Here is a 17,249-nt window from a genome sequence, read left to right as displayed (position 1 = left end):
CGAATCATCCGATGGCCAATCATTCTCTATAGTAGTAATACTGTGGGCTAATACTCATAGATAGTAGGTAGTAATAGCGATAACTAATAGATAGTTTTTCAAATTCGAAGCTTCTTTCGTAGAGCAGTAGCCTACTGTAGGCTGTGCGAACGGCTTTCAAAGGCAGGGTTTATTCGCAGGCAAATAAGCGTTATTTCAGTGAGAAATAGAAGGCGTGCCTGAAAACCTGAGATGAGCGTAATCTGTGTCAGTCTCACTTTTAATGCGTGGTTTTCCCACGCTGGGTGGGAGACAACACTGGACTAGAATATGTTGGTTTTATGGGTTATTTTCAGGGTTGAGGTCACTATTCGAAAAATCGTTCCTCGATAAAGAAAAAAAATATTCCCGAATCAAAATCGATCCTCGATTCAGTACAGAGGGGTGCTCAATTCACCCGTGCTATATTCAGATTGCAAACATGGTAGAAACAAAGAAGCAAAACCTCTGAGAATGACCACTCCCTAGTTTAAATGGGACACTTTGGGTTAGGGTAGAGGGAGCGTTCGGGGGAGGGGGGAATTAGGAAGGACAACAGAGCATCCCGTGTGTTCATCTCAGTAAATGGAGCGCAGTGAAAACCATTGAGATGCTCCTTTACGCCGCGGTTGTTGCATCCGGGATCACTTGTGCGCTCAGCAGCACCCGAGAGGGACGGACAGCGCCCACAGAGCAGGAGAGGATGGCGTGGAAAGGAGTTCAGTTCAATTGAACGAGAGAGTGAGCGAGAGTTGTGAGCCGAGTTGGCACTGTGGATTGTGTAGTTTTGTTTTGTTCGTATACACAACTAGTTTTTCCGAAGCGATGCTCTACGAAATGTTAGACATCTTTCACGCCATTCAAATCCGTAGATGCTGGGTTTTTTTCGAGCATATTTGGGAGAATATCGGCGTCTAGAAATCTGACGAGAGAAGGATATTTCTGGTGGAAATAATATTTTCTTTCCAAGGGGTGTTCCCTCAGCCAGTAGCCTAGGGTGACTTGGGTTAAGTGTTTGTGAGGGGTTGGGGGGAAGGGATCAGTCGGAGTGCTCGACCCAAGTCAGAAGGATGCTGGTGGGCAATGCCTGCAGAAAGAGAGGATGAGATCTGTCGAGAAGCTCTGGAGCTGCTCTCCGACCTGTGCTCCAGAGGCGAGGTGCAGAACGACAACTGCCTGGACTTCATCTACTACTTCAGAGACCTCGCTAGACCGCGGTACACCGACTCAGGCAAGACACGGTCATCTCATTCTATTCCCATGTTTTTTGCAAAACAAACATTTGTAATAGAGTCCTAAACAGAAAACTTCCATGAAATAAGGCCAGGTTGGGTTTGACGTTTCTTTGAAGGCTACCTCTTGATTTTCTCGTGTTTGACGTTAGTATAAACCTTCAATGGGAATGGAGCCGGTCTGAGGACTGGCGGGGTCTCTCACTCTCTCCTGGTTGGTTGCCTAAATTCACCATAGCAGTAACTTGTTGCATGCCGTATGGGGGTAGCGTCCCGCAAGCTGTTGGTTTGGACTCCCGCCTCAAAAATCCCTGCGATTACTCTTCCTGTCATCGATATGTCAGTGATCGATGTAGGTTACGAATGTAAGCAATTTATAGGTATGAGTACAATTTTTTTTTTTTTTTTTTGAAAAGGCGTCTGTTAATTGACCTGATTTAAAATAAGGTAATAAATACTCTGACCCGTTTATGCCCTAGAGCAAAACTTTCTATCAGACATATCAAAGATGGCACGTGAACGCAGGAGAGAGAGGGAGAGGGAGAGGGAGAGGGAGAGGGAGAGGGAGAGGGAGAGGGAGAGGGAGAGAGAGATGCCCCACCTATCACCTCTCCTCTTTTAACCATTCTCGATTGTTAAAAGCAATACATTGATGATCATCCCAAACAGAACTGTTGAGCATGTTTCTTAAAAAAAAGGGTATATTATACTTCAGTAGCATAAACAGTGTGCACGCGCATGTGTGTGTTTGTGTGTGTGCGTGTGTGTTTGTGTGTATGCAGGAGTATGCTTTGTGCATATATGTGTGCATGGGGTTGAAAGCAGCTGGTGCCTGGGTGCTTGATTATGCTTAAATATCTTACAATCCATCATTAAACATGTATGAAAAAAGAACTTACAGCAACCAGTGAGTCCACTGAGAAACTCTGACCCATTTCCTCGTGGCGGCACCCGTTAGAAATCCCCGCTTCATGTAGCCCAAACATCCACCACTCCGGGCCGATACAAGCCGCTGCTCTACAAATACTACTTCCTGGGTGCTCGGGGTTCCTCCCAGATCTTATAGCAGAGACTCTGCTCCGACCACTAAAGGTTACATTCTATGCAGCAGAACATCGTTACGGTGTTACTTAGGATTTTTCTCACATTCAAAACGTTTAATTCAGTTTGAAATGATCCACAATTCACCCTCATATTTTCCATCCATGTTTCAAAAGCATGCGTTATTACATGATCGAGGCAAGGTGTTTAATTATCCTAGTTATGGATGATACTCATTGACAATGGCATTGACAATTAGAGGTAGTAATAACATAGATAGTTGAGAATGCTATCATGCTTTCGTTCTACACAGAGCATTTTAAAGGTTTGAAAAATAGGCAGAGTGAGAGCAAGAGTGAGTGTGAGAGAGTGAGAGTGAGAGTGAGAGAGAGAGAGAGAGAGAGAGATTTTTTTCATGGCTTCCGGGATTCGGGTTAATGAGAGACGACGAGGTATCATTACATCCTTGATTGCATTACAGTGGTATTGTTGTTGCCTGGCAACATAACCTCATTGACTTTTAGGTTTTGGAAATATCTCAACCTCATATGATTTTAATGAATGAGCCCAGTAAATCTATTAGTTGGCTTCTCCTCTCCCATCTCCTCCTCTGTTCTTTTCTCCTGTGCTACATCCTCTTCTCATCTCCGCTACTCTCGTTTGTTCAGCCCCTCTCTTCTCCTTTCCTCTCCTCCCCTCTCATCTCCTCTGTTTGGCTCTTCAAATTTTCTATCAACTCATCTGCACGCTGCATCTTATCTCCTCCTCTCCTCCCTCCTCCTCTCCTCTCTTCACCTCTCCCAGACCCACCCTTACTCCAACTGAAGCATCATCACTTCCCTTCTTTCCCACTGCTCCCCTTTACAGCAATTCCCAATTCCTGACTTCAATTCTCCCTCTCTTCTCTTTCGAACTCGCCCAGTTGCCTCCTGGGTGTCGTAGTTGAACTGCACCCACTCAACCTAAAGTCATAATTGATGTTTTTTATTTACCTCTGCGCATCCCTATGCCCGTTCCTCGAGCCCCACCTGGGCCCTGCCCGTCTCTGCCCATCTCTTGCAGCGGCTGGCTGGCTCCGTTACTAAATTCGCTGCTGGCAGAGCTGTTTATTGCAGCATATTGAGCTGGTCTCCAGGAGTCCTGAGGGAAAACTGTACTACTCTCACAGGGTTTAACGAGAAGATAGCTACTGGTGAAAAACATGATCATTATTTTCTGGATGGTGATTAGATCGCATAAACATTGATTAGATGGATCAATGTGCAGCCTAATCACCCCGCCCTAGTGACGTAACCTTTGAGAGTCAGCACTGTCAATATATATCAATATATCTTTTCCTTTGCAGTAATTATTTTTGGATTGTCAACAGCGTTGTATGGACTGACTGATAAAACAGCCAGGGTTTGTTGTTTTGTATGTTTAGCCAGAAGGGAAGTCTACCCCACCCATGGTCAAATTTTTCACTTCTCGGTGCATAGACTTGCAAACACGAGATAAAGTAAACGTGGGGAATACTAAAAGGAAAAATGGTTAATTTTCTTTTGATAATGGTGCCATCCACATGTTTTGAACTCAACTACGGATGCAATGTCTGTATCTTTTTTTAAACATAAAAGTGGCCCAAATGCAGGCAGGGAAACATTAAGTTCCCTCAAAACATAAAACAAATATATATTTCTGGCTGCCATCGCAAGGCAGCCTCGGAGAACAGCAGAGATTGGACAATGGTGAAAAGGCAACAGCCGAAGGCCCATGTTGACTCAAAAGGTTCTGTATAGGCAGGTTGTGTAGGCTCCGGTGCACTATTGCTACTCACTGGCAGTCACACAGTTTATCTTGGTGGCTCTCTCTCTGGGTTGCCTTCATTGTGAGTAGCCACCCAAAAACACTATCTCTCATGGTCATCTGGTTTATACTTGGCTAGAGGATATTATTTCCAACAGACTGTTTTTGAAAAGGTTAAGATCGCCTATGATGTAATCGCATGTACGGTGCCTCAATTCTCAAATTCTTAGAATTGAATGGACGGTGTTCAATCTGAATCATTGGTCTCACTTTCCTTTAATAAAATGCAGTACCTGGAGGTTTCAGTTGAAGATTTTGATAGAAATTAAGTCTATATAACTATCTTAAAAGATCAATGTATTGAATAGATGGAGAGATAGATGGAAGACTGGATGAATAGAACCGTTATCGATCTGTAGATATATATATAGTTAAATAGGGGGAGGGACAAAGAGAGATAGAACAGGGATAGATACACATATATATCGAGAACAGATGTGGGTAAGACGAGGGGAGCAAACACTTTATCAGCCAGTGAGCTAACATTCATTCCCTTGGTTTTCTGTCCATACAAACACATCGCTACATCCAAGCTCTTGAGATTATTGCGTGTAGAAGTGTATGTGTTTGTTTGTGTGTGTGTATGTGTGCGTTTGTGTGTCTATGTGTGTCTGTGGCTTCAAAATAAATCTGTATTCTCTTGACTTAGTGAACCCTGTAGAGTTTGCACATGCTTACATATACCCTTAACATTAATAAGTCACGCGCTCGAAAACGAGGCGACTGTGAAGTGACAAGCTAAAAATGGAAATCGGTATGGAAACGTGTGTGTGTGTGTGTGTGTGTGTGTGTGTGTGTGTGTGTGTGTGTGTGTGTGTGTGTGTGTGTGTGTGTGTGTGTGTGTGTGTGTGTGTGTGTGTGTGTGTGTGTGTGTGTAGCTGGCTGTATCATAGGACGATACATCTGCCCCAGCAATTCGCCTCCTGTGAGTGACGTAAAACTGCTCAGAAGATGAAACCCCATTTTCTTTCAACCTCCTCTCCTCTTCTGGCAGGCTGTCCCGGGGGTCCAATGAGTATTGGCAGTATCCCCCTTTGACAGGCTCGATAATCAGGCCGTGCACAGTACCCACACGGCCTCATCAATAGAGGATTTAGGTCAAATGAAGGAAAGAGGGCCATCGTGTTTGTGTCCGTCGGGGGAATTCAAAAGCTTGATTGACTCCAAAGACAGGAAAAGACATTCGTCCAGTTCGCCGAGTAGAGACATCCGTTAGTTTTATGGCTGCATTTTGTTCAGTCTGTGTGTGTGTGTGTGTATCTCCCTCTCTCTCTCCCTCCCTCCCTCCCTCCCTCCCCCTCTCTCCCTCTCTCTCTCTCTCTCTCTCTCTCTCTCTCTCTCTCTCTCTCTCTCTCTCTCTCTCTCTCTCTCTCTCTCTCTCTCTCTCTCTCTCTCTCTCTCTCATTGACCGAGTGAGACTAAGTGATGTGAAGTAATGTGTCGTTGGAGAGCAACTATTTTACTTAACACAGCCATCAGAAAGTAATCTCTACAGGAGAGTGAATATCCAATATCCAAAATGACTGTATAGAATGAAATTATAGAATGTAATTTGCTTGAAATATAACAGCATCATGAATGAACTTGAGGATAAGGATACAGCTAGGTGTGTATGGGGCAGGTGTTAGACCCTTTTCGGGGAAAATCAAAGGACAGACAACCATATATGGATGCATTGCATACATCAAGACATACATACCGATATACATTCAGAGACTCCTTTCATATAAGTGAGATAGTGTTCAACCTAATAGCGAACAAGAAATAATCAACTGGCTGCTGTCATTACCAACAGCTAGCTATTGTGGACTGGGTTATTTCCGGGTTGCTATTTCCGTGAACAAAAGCATTTATTGTGAAAAAGTTGGTAGTAATGCACTCCGAATAAAATATGCTGGAGCTCTCAAGAGCTCGCACTCAACACTGCTCTTCCTTTGGTCCTCAGCAAGGGGGACCTTAGTAGTACACCTGCCAAGTGTGAAGGATAGGCATACATACATACATACAAACCATCATATATATCAAACGTGGCGGCTGATGGAATTTATTTGAGGAGGGGCTGAAAGTTTACATTCCAAACCCCTGTAGGGGGGTCTGGGGGCATCCTCCCCCACAAGATTTTTTTGTGATTTTCACAAACAAACAAAGCATTCTGGTGCATTCTGACAAAATAGTAAATGCAAAAAAAGAACATTTACTTACAAAGACGAATGGTGCCAGGGAAGTAAGTTTTAAGTTAATTTTTTGCCTTGTAGAAATCAGCAACATTAAGAGTGCAGATACATCAACAATAACTGTGAATTACACACAAGGTAACATTCTCTCTCTCTCTCTGTGTGAGTGAGAGAGAGAGAGATACCCATAGATAATGGGTGAGTGTGTTACGGCCAAGTAACCATGTAATTGTGTTGGTAAACGTCACTCATAAATATATCTACAGTCTGCATTAGTATGCATTTAGACAAATACAATGAAATATGAATTCCACAAAATTCATGTAAATGTGCAAACGTTTGTGTGTGGTTGTTGAAGACACACTTAAGGCATGATACCAACATAGGTTTGCGGAGGACTACATACAGTACAATATGCACACTGAAGGCCTGATGCCACCATAGGTTTGCAGAGGACTATATACAGTGTGTACACTGAATAGGTTTGCAAAGGACTATATACAATATGCACACTGAAGGCCTGATGCCACCATGTTTGCAGAGAACTATATACAGTATGTGTACACTGAATAGCTTTGCAGAGGACTATATACAATATGCACAATAAAGGCCTGGTCCCACCATAGGTTTGCAGAGAACTATATACAGTACACTTGAAAGGGGTGGGGGGAGGTTGTGAGGGTCTGCAACCAGTGTCCATCTCAAGGGAAATACATATAGGCTAGTGGAATAAATAGAAGTTGCTTACCTCTAGCATGGCTAGCTTCACACAGTTGTTCATATGCACTCTTGCTCGCTTGTGTTTTTTTTATCCGTTCTGACAGATGTTTCAGGTCTGTCAACCCTGTCTGTATCCACAAACTATCACACGCACTTGTTTTAAAAAGTATACAAGGAAAGCAAAAAATTGCCTTGGCCTACCCACAGCTAGTTAGCCAAGCCTGAACCTCTCTGGAAAAACTTGTAGGCTCTATCCTTTTCTCTTGCTTGTTGGCTTATGTTCACTTCTGGCTTTTCTGCTCAGAGTTATTTTACTTGCAATTTTTCTGCAAATGTTCTTCTTTCGAAGGGATTCATAAGCAAAGACTTAACTGAATTTGGGGCTAGCTGAACTCACAGGGAAACAGTGGTAGCAATACTCAAAGTCGCCATCTTGCTGATCTCTGAGGTAATGGCAAATCCGCGGTTACGCGCAGTGGACGGTGCACTGCGCTTGGGGCTATATCTTGAGCGCCCCAAAGCCATACAATTCGACGACGCTGATTGGCGAAATTATGTACTTTTCTGCCTAGCAACGGGGGAACCATTGGCTAATAATTCAGGCATGTGGGGCTGAGCGAAATGCGCCCCACGGAAGACATCTGCTTCACCAAAATGAACGTTGAACATCTTAGTGAAGTAACATCTAATTATGGGGGATTCTAAAGATATTCTAAAGTAAATGCATTATTCGAATGCAATTAAAATAGATTAATTCTCAAAATGAGAAGATTATTAAAAAAAATATATATAAATATATATAAAAAAGAAAAGATGGCCGGTCGGCGGGATGGCGGCGCCCCAGCGCCCTCTATAGGCGAGCCGCCACATACGTACCATCATAACATATATACATACATAAATACCATCATATATATCAACATATATAAATGCATGCATACATACATACATACATGCCATCATATATATCAACATATATAAATACATACATACCATCATATATATCAACATATACATACATACATACATACATACATACATACATACATACATACATACATACATACATACATACATACATACATACATACATACATACATACATACATACATACATACATACATGCATACATACATACATACATACATACATACATACATACGTGCATACATACATGCATACATACCATCATATATATCGACATATAGGAAGATACATAATTACATACAAACATACATACATAACATCATATATACAGTACAAACATACATACATAAATACCTACATACATATACATACACACATACATACATACATACATACATACATACATACATACATACATACATACATACATACATACATACATAACATCATATATACAGTACAAACTTACATACATAAATACCTACATACATACATACATACATACATACATACATACATACATACATACATACATACATACATGCATACATACATACATACATACATACATACATACATACATACATACATACATACATAGTCATACCATCATATATATCAACATATACATACATACATACATACATACATACATACATACATACATACATACATACATACATACATACATACATACATACATACCATCATATATATCGACATATAGGAATATACATAATTACATACAAACATACATACATAACATCATATATACAGTACAAACATGCATACATAAATACCTACATACATACACACATACATACATACATACATACATACATACATACATACATACATACATACATACATACACACACACATACATACATACATACATACATACATACATACATAACATCATAGATACAGTACAAACATACATACATAAATATTAATACTTTTATTCAGATCTTAACTTACATTGGAATATAGATATATCGACAAATATACATAACATACATACATACATAAATGCATACAAATACCGTATGAATACAGAGACTCCTTCCATTATAGGTTGATATGATTATATCAATTATTTTTTCAATATGTTCCGAAATTGGCCTTCTGTCTCAAATTGAATAAAGTGTGACTCAATAACCAAATAAAAGCCGACTCTGCAACGCCCAATGACTGACCGTGTGTCTCCCTCCTCACCCCGTCCCTCTAGATGTCTCCGTCAGCCTGCTGTCGCTGCTGGTCACCGCCTGTGGCCTGGCGCTGTTCAGCGTCTCACTCTTCGTGTCCTGGAAGCTGTGCTGGGTGCCCTGGAGCTCACGCTTCCTGCCCAACGTCTTCAAGGGGGCTCACTTCCTGGGGGGGGACCAGCAGCCTGTGCTAACAGAGGTGATGCAGGAGAGAGAGAGAGAGAGAGAGAGAGAGAGAGAGAGAGAGAGAGAGAGAGAGAGAGAGAGAGAGAGAGGGAGAGAGAGAGAGAGAGAGAGAGAGAGACGCTGTGCACATCAGAGATATTCAAGTGCCCATTTTAAATGTTATTGTTGTTTCTGTAAAACTCCAATATGGTTGTTAATGTGATATCACCAGCAGCTATACCACTTCAATATTAGCAGGAAATTGACTCAAACATTGAATTTAGACCTGTGCATCTTTGCTAGCGGATGCAAGATGATACCGTCTACTCTAGTATACTGAAAAAACATCTATTGTGTGAATTCACAGTCTATCCGTCCCTTCCTCTATTACTACAACCTACCACATATTCACCCTCAAGTATGTTCCCCTTTATCAACATAAATAATATTTTCTGAATAAAATATGGTTGCAATTGCAAAATATACAAATGTTTAACTGTGTTCTGTGCAGGTGGATGGAGAGGAAAGGGAGTACAGTGAGGATGCGTGTGTCAAGCACATGACGGGGCCACCGGCGGGCGTGGCCGTCCCCGATTCAGCCATGAAGATCAGCCACACCTCACCGGACATCCCCCTGGAGGCCCAGAGCAAAGTGGAGAAGAACCACCTCCACACCATCGCCAGGGACCGGGTCCAGAGACAGATCACTGAGCCCACCTCGTCTGTTCGGTCAGTTGACACATTATATATATATATATATATATATATATATATATATATATATATATATATATATATATATATATATATATATATATTCCATGTCAGGTCAAGTGAATAATTAAGTTTCAAACACACACATGCACACAAACGCACGCACAGATTGCCAAGCAAACAAACCCACACACCAACACCGCCCAGTAGTTCCAAACTTCATGGGTGCAGACATTGACGAATGAACGACATCCCTTCCCCCCCAAAAACAGCCACCACTCCATCAGGAGACAGATGAACCTGTCCAACCCGGACTTCAACCCGGGGCAGTTCCAGCGGCAGGAGTCCCTCTCGGGCCTGGGCCGGATCAAACCGGAGCTCTACAAGCAGCGCTCGGTTGACGGGGAGGAGGGCCGGCGGGCCGACAGCTGCGGGCGTCTCCACTTTGTGCTGAAGTTCGACTGCGACCTGGAGCAGCTGATCGTCAAGATCCATAAGGCCGAGGACCTGCCCGCCAAGGACTTCTCGGGCACCTCTGACCCGTACGTCAAGATCTACCTGCTGCCCGACCGCATGACCAAGCACCAGACCAAGGTGCACCGCAAGACACTGCAGCCCGTGTTCGACGAGGTGTTCCTCTTCCCCGTCACGTACGCAGAGCTGCCGGGCCGCAAGCTGCACTTCAGCGTGTACGACTTTGACCGCTTCTCCCGCCACGATCTGATTGGCCAGGTGGTGGTGGACAGCTTCCTGGATCTGCCCGACTTCCCCCGGGAGACCAGACTGTGCCGGGACATACAGTACGTCACCTCGGTGAGTCCAGAACCTCTGATTTCTGCTGACAGTGTGAGTCCGATTTATATTTGCTTGCTTTCTTTAATTACTCGAAGGGGATTTTTTTTTAATAGAACCGAATTTGGCTCCATGGTTAGGATAAGACATTGCTGACATTACGTATTGAAAAAGTCAAACTGTTTTGTGTTTCCGAATCGGACCGGTAGAGCACACATACACAAAAGGTTTTTCTCCCCGTTGAACCAGAGTTAACGCTCCAGGCTTCAATTGTGTCCCATACAAGGTAGTGCTCTCTTGGAAACAGCTGAGCGTGACGGATCCTCCTTAAAGAGTTGGGTGCTTAACGCTTCCTGCGGCTCAATGTGAAAATCCAATGAACAAAACATTGAAACACAGCTGATAACATAACCGATAATGTAACCAAATCCAAAAGGAAGAAAACAGAAACGAAGAGAAAAAACAAAAGCCAAATCCAGAAGTCCATCTGATGGATGGCCCAGGAAATTCAAGCTGACAGGGTGTATTACTGAATGGGTGGAGCAAATGTTGGCAGAACATTCAACCTTCTATTTCCTCTGTCAGAGTCAGAGTCTGTCCTGACACACTCTGGACCCTTTACACAGACAGTAAAACAAAAGCCAAAGGATGAATTTAATCGTCTTGGCCAAAATATTTCTCCCACGCCCGCAGTGCTTTAACAGTGTGAAGAAGCTCACTCATTATCAACTAAGAGGAGAGAAGTGAGAAATAAACAACGCTCAGGCAGAAGCTAAGAGCCAAGTGTGAGGCTATGTGTGGATTAGAAGCTGACAATCAGCACCATTTGTTTGGCTTTGTTTTTGAGGTACTTCAATGTGTATGTGTGTGTATTTGATCTCTTTAAGAATTGACAGTTCATCTCAAGGGGGTATTCCTACCTTCAAGAGTTCAGAACGACGACTACATCAGAAGGAGAGGGACATGAGAGAAGATGCTACCTTTTAAGTCGTTGAATCGAGGAACGAAATTAGCAGATCAGCTAGGTTCAAAGGTACTGATCAATGTACGACTACAGACGCAACCAGAGGCACCTTGAAATCTGCTGTGGAGCATTAACTCACAGGCTAGACAAGGTGCGAGCAGAAACTGACCAATAGGGAAAGGGATAGAGATATGTGAAATGTTCTCCAAGATGACACAACAATGCATTGTTGTTGATAAGCTAAGTTAATTAAAACACATCAATGTAAAGCCATAGATCGTATACGACTAATTGTAGCTGTAAAATGGCCTTTGTTGAAGTTCAAGACACATTAAGTGTAAAGGTTGAAGTAGATATTTTATTGAGACTAGAGGGTATAGGGTATTTTATCGGCCATTTGCTGGATGATTAAATTAATGTTGATGGGGAACAGCGGAGCGGTATTTTGTGTTCAGACTTGATAAGGTAACTTGGATGCGGAACAGAGAGCACTCTGTTCATTTGTACTATATTTGTACCAGCCTAACTCCCATCCATTTCATCCGATTAACCGAGTCAACTCAATCAAAGAACAGTGCAATATATCCTGTAAACCTCCACCGAGGACAGCCGAGAGGGAGAGGTGGGGTAGGGGGGGTGAGGGTGGTGTGGGTGTGGGTGTGTGCGGGAAGAAGGGGGGGCAAACAGCCCAACAATGTAGCGATCCCCATCTCCAACTCCCTCTTGAGTTTGAAACTCATCTTGGTTGCGAGAGGGAGGAACACAGAAATATACTTAGACACGGTTAATGTTTAATGATGGCGCGGGGAAACACATGGGGGTATAGTGACCCAGATCAACAGCGACCACAAGAGCCACGTTCGCTTTGGCGGCTGGATACAGTGTCTACATAATGTTTGCATTTCATTAGGGGCAATGGAATTAAATCCGAAAGCTCACTGGCACACCAAGACGCACACGGGCAGTGTGCTCGACAGATATCACGGGGGGATGTCTGTCTAGGAGCGCTTTATCTGCAGCCAATCAAGAGAGACAGCATTTAAATGTTTAAAATAGCTACGTCAAGGTAGCAGAGACACATTGCCGCCCCGCCCCCAGCTATCTAAAAGGAGTATCATTCCTTGCTTTACTTAAAATGCTTGACTAAATGTGACCTCATTAATGCGACTTCAAATACCAAAACATTTCTGTCTTTTCTTTATAATTCCCAGTGAAACGCCACCACAAACAGATTGAAGCATAGCCGCCACAAGGGGTAAAGGTGCAAGCTATGAAAATAATCACAGTTCACTGTGGCAGTTAAGGTTCTAGAGATCATGTATACTGTTGGAAGCAAACCAACCCCAGCCGTACTAAATCAGAACAAGGATGATTGAAAATGTATGTCTTTTATTACTGTTTGATAATTGAGTTTCGAGATATGACAAGAAACATTTATAGCGAGAGATCAGTTGCTTAGCTTCTGGATTGTTGTTACGGCAACCGTATAGTTCTACAGTTGCTTTTACCTTTTTCTATTTATAGATGTGACCCTGGCCTTTCATATTCACTATTTCTTGTTTCAAGTTTCAAATGTATAGATTTGGTCTCCTGAACAGTTCTGAAATTGGATGGATGGTAAAATTCACAAAATTATGTTGGAGAAGTGTTCTGTGGCAGTCGGTTCAATAAAAACGTATGTTATTGTGAATTGTGCGTTTAACCTTGCTCATGCCACGCACCACTCCTACGACCAGGACCCCACCGGTTTGATGTTGAGCAAGCCAAGTTCTTTTTATAGTTTGAGGAATAAAAACTCACAGAGCAGGTGTTCCATGCTGCCCTGTCAGAGACCTAGTGATTGTGCGTGGTGATGGTGGTTTGGCCCGTGTGTATTGGGACAATGAACCATAGGGGTACAGCCTCACCCCGTCTGCTTGGTATGACTCGGGGAGGGCTCTTAAACCAGCCCTCAACCACACACACTCCACATATAAGAAGGAAAAGCCATAGTTTCAGCATCTTCATGAGCGGTTTTTCATGGTTTTTGAAAGCTTCTCTCCTTTCTTCTACTCAACTCTTATACAATTTGTCAGAGCTGCAGCATCGAGATACAGTTTGACAATACAGTCGGAAAATATACTTTTGAAGATGCTTTTCCCAGGAGGGTAAATATGGTTCCATGCATATGACTACATTAACCCAGTCTCTGTAGTTCACAAGATTCTTCATGTTGTGATTTATTTATAGATTTCACTTTTTTTTCATTGAATGCATTCTCTTCTTCAGCAGAGTGTAAGAAGTGATCAGAAGCCATATCGGGTGATTGATGCATGTGCAAAAACAGACACACACACACACACAGGCACACACACACACACACACACACACACACACACACACGCACGCACGCACGCACGCACGCACACACACACACACACACACACACACACATTCAAACACACACACACACAGACATTCAAACACACACATATACATATGCACACACACACACACACACACCCACACACACACACACACACACACACACACACACACACACACACACACACACACACACACACACACACACACACACACACACACATATGCACACACATACAGTGAAGAGCAATGTCAAGCACACATCAGAGGTGGTTTCTCAATTCATCACCGACCGTTTGGTGTGGGTCAGCCATGCTGGGGCCTGACCAGACACTTGTCTGAACCTTTCTCCTCACAGATACTCTGTCACCTTCTTGGTCTCACACTCTCTCTCTCTCTCTCTCTCTCTCTCTCTCTCTCTCTCTCTCTCTCTCTCTCTCTCTCTCTCTCTCTCACACCCAGTTACCCCTCTACTGCACGTCGCCAGTAGATCTGGGTCAGGTCCCTTGGGGGCATTCTCTCAAGGCAGGAACCCCTAAGCTGGTCCAATCTCTGCTGGCTGGTCTATTAATGATGACTTCTTTGGCTCCCTGTGCGTCCACACGCACCCAAACATCCGGTCCACATGCCAACACGCTGCCTTTTAGAACACTTTCGATGCCAACTGAGATTTGTGTTTACCCATGTTGCTCCAATTATTCTAATGAATAAGTGTGTACATTGAGAAAAGAAATGCAGAACAAACAAAAAATCACACGTCGAATTAATGAAGCCATACACCATGTCCATTGAATGTCTGTCCGTGAACAATTTGTTTGTACATGGTTCTATTGGAAGATTCTTGGTGTTAGCTTCATACGTGAAGCTAACACCAAGGGCGCAATTCCCCAAATAGGCAATAGAGTAAATGAGCATCAATGGAGATTTACCATCAAATCAATGTTCTACAAGCTTATCATTTTTTTTGATCATGCATTCGTGGTCCTTTTTTTCTGACGATGGGAAAGAAGGCTGGCATAATATTCATTAAGGCCTAAACCATTTAGAGGCAATTGTTATCCGATATTGATTTCCTCATGCAATATTCATGAGGATATCCTGATGTCCATTGCCACAATAGCTGCCAACTACTTGTATGGTAAAAGCTACAATCAGTTATTTTGCGATGTAGTCCCAATTCATCTTTTGCGGCGAGAATTATGTAGCTTACAGGCAAAATATTGCCCTGCTTTATTCAAATGGCACCTATTTAAAAATGGTTTAGGAGATTATAGAGGATCACCCCTGCTGCCAACTGCTCTTCAAGTTGTGTAGCAAGTTGTATCACATGAATCTATTGCATATCAGCAAATAATTGTGCATTCACAATTACCAGTAGATCGTGTTATTTGCACAGCTGAAATAGAAGGAGATAAAAAAAAAAAGCATTTCTCTTCATTCACCCTAATGCACTACACTCTGCCCCCCGTGCTCAAGCATGATACTGCAGTCTTTTTGCTGACACTTTATAATTAGGGAGTTTAGCAGACGCTTTTATCGAAAGCTACTTGCATCGGTTAATACACACATTGTCACACCGACGGCAGAGTCAACCATGCAAGGCGACAGCCAGCTCGTCAGGTGGCTCGTGTCTCGCTCAGGGACACATAAACACTCACTAATGTCAAGGGGAGCGGCATAGCTCTCTTTAATAGCTCTGGTACATCCAAGTCATAGAACTATAGATCTCTTGTCAGATCACACAATTGATAAATATATGTAAAGCAAGATGCTGCCCTTTCTTGTTGCGTCTTGTGAGAATTTACAACATTGTCGATGGAAGTACTCAAAACCAGGAAATACATTTGAACTCTTTTGACTGTAGATGTTCCGATCAGTACATGTTACCGAAACACTCCACATCATCAATTGCATAAAGAACAATCCACATCATCCATTGCAAAAAAGGTATTGCGATCAACTTTTGTCCCATCACTTTGTCTGCTTCGCAGGCCGCTGCCCAATCAGGAGCTTCCCTGTATCCTTGACAACCTATTGGTGCCAACCTGGTAAAGAAACAGAAACAAAACATGATCTGGTGTTCACTGTAGAAGCATGAGGTCGTGTCAGACCCAGATCCCAACATATGCATCATCAAGCAAGTAACCTACTCAGACTCGCCCCTTGGACAACCACTTATTGTAACCATTAGTCATTCCCCGTGATCAATCCTTTACGCTCTACACTGTATCTGGTCCTCCGTGAATATAGATTGCCCCAGGAGGGATCGTACATTGCACTTCTCCGCCTTGACTAAGAGGAGCTATGCTCATTTCCTAAGACCCTCTGTTTCCTGCTCTGCTGAGGGCCTTATGCCGATTACGCCCATCTGTTCTGTCGGCGAGTCCTTCTGGACCTTTGCAACCGGACATTTGTTGTTATAATTGCCGGTTAGCATTGTGCTGGCGGTCTACAGAGGATACGTCGATGGATATAGGTTAGCGATACGAGTCAATCAGCATGTCTCTACTCTGCAGAAGAAGAACTTTAGAATCTAGGGGACGTTTACTGTAGATTCTACAGTATATGTCTGTCTAGATTATACAGGACATATACCTTTAGAATCGACAGGACGTAATCTACAGGACACATACAGGATATATACCTGTACAGGAAGTATACTGTAAGTATACTGTATGCCTGTAATATCTGCAGGACATATACCTGTAGAATCTATAGGACATATGCCTGTAGAGTCTACAGTACATATACCTGTATAATCTTGATGCACAAATATACCTGGCTGTAGGATCTACAGGACATATACATGTAGGATCTACAAGACATATACATGTAGAATCAAGAGGACATATACATGTAGAATCGACAGACGTACAGTATATCACACACTGATGCACACTGGTTGCGTCTTGGTTCTCGTGTTTAGTTGAGGGATGAAGAAGATCTTTTTTGGAGCTGAAGACGGTAAGGGCCCCAGGCGATCCATACTATCGACCCCAGACTGCCAGGCCCGTAATCAGGAGCATGATGAATGGGGTCAGCATCTTCACGCACATGTGTGTGTCTGCCTTCGTGTGCGCATGT

The 17,249-nt window shown here is 42.9% G+C and overlaps 1 protein-coding gene across 2 annotated transcripts in view; it reads left to right on the top strand.

Moving 5' to 3' along the window:
* Nucleotides 1–256: 256 nt before the first annotated feature.
* Nucleotides 257–17,249, top strand: part of LOC115551023 (synaptotagmin-9) — a 28,317-nt gene continuing 11,324 nt past the window's right edge. Inside the window, exons 1-5 of one of the 2 annotated variants that reach the window (XM_030366502.1) lie at nt 257–1,249; nt 9,190–9,365; nt 9,699–9,749; nt 9,843–10,060; nt 10,318–10,858. In XM_030366502.1, the coding sequence (XP_030222362.1) occupies nt 1,102–1,249; nt 9,190–9,365; nt 9,699–9,749; nt 9,843–10,060; nt 10,318–10,858 (1,134 nt within the window). In that variant the 5' untranslated portion in view covers nt 257–1,101. The remainder of the gene's footprint in view (nt 1,250–9,189; nt 9,366–9,698; nt 9,750–9,842; nt 10,061–10,317; nt 10,859–17,249) is intronic. The other variant, XM_030366503.1, reaches the window with a different exon arrangement.

The sequence above is a fragment of the Gadus morhua genome, chromosome 9, assembly GCF_902167405.1.
Source record: "Gadus morhua chromosome 9, gadMor3.0, whole genome shotgun sequence".
In the NCBI taxonomy this organism is placed as follows: domain Eukaryota; kingdom Metazoa; phylum Chordata; class Actinopteri; order Gadiformes; family Gadidae; genus Gadus; species Gadus morhua.
This window is presented reverse-complemented; position numbering and strand designations above follow the sequence as displayed.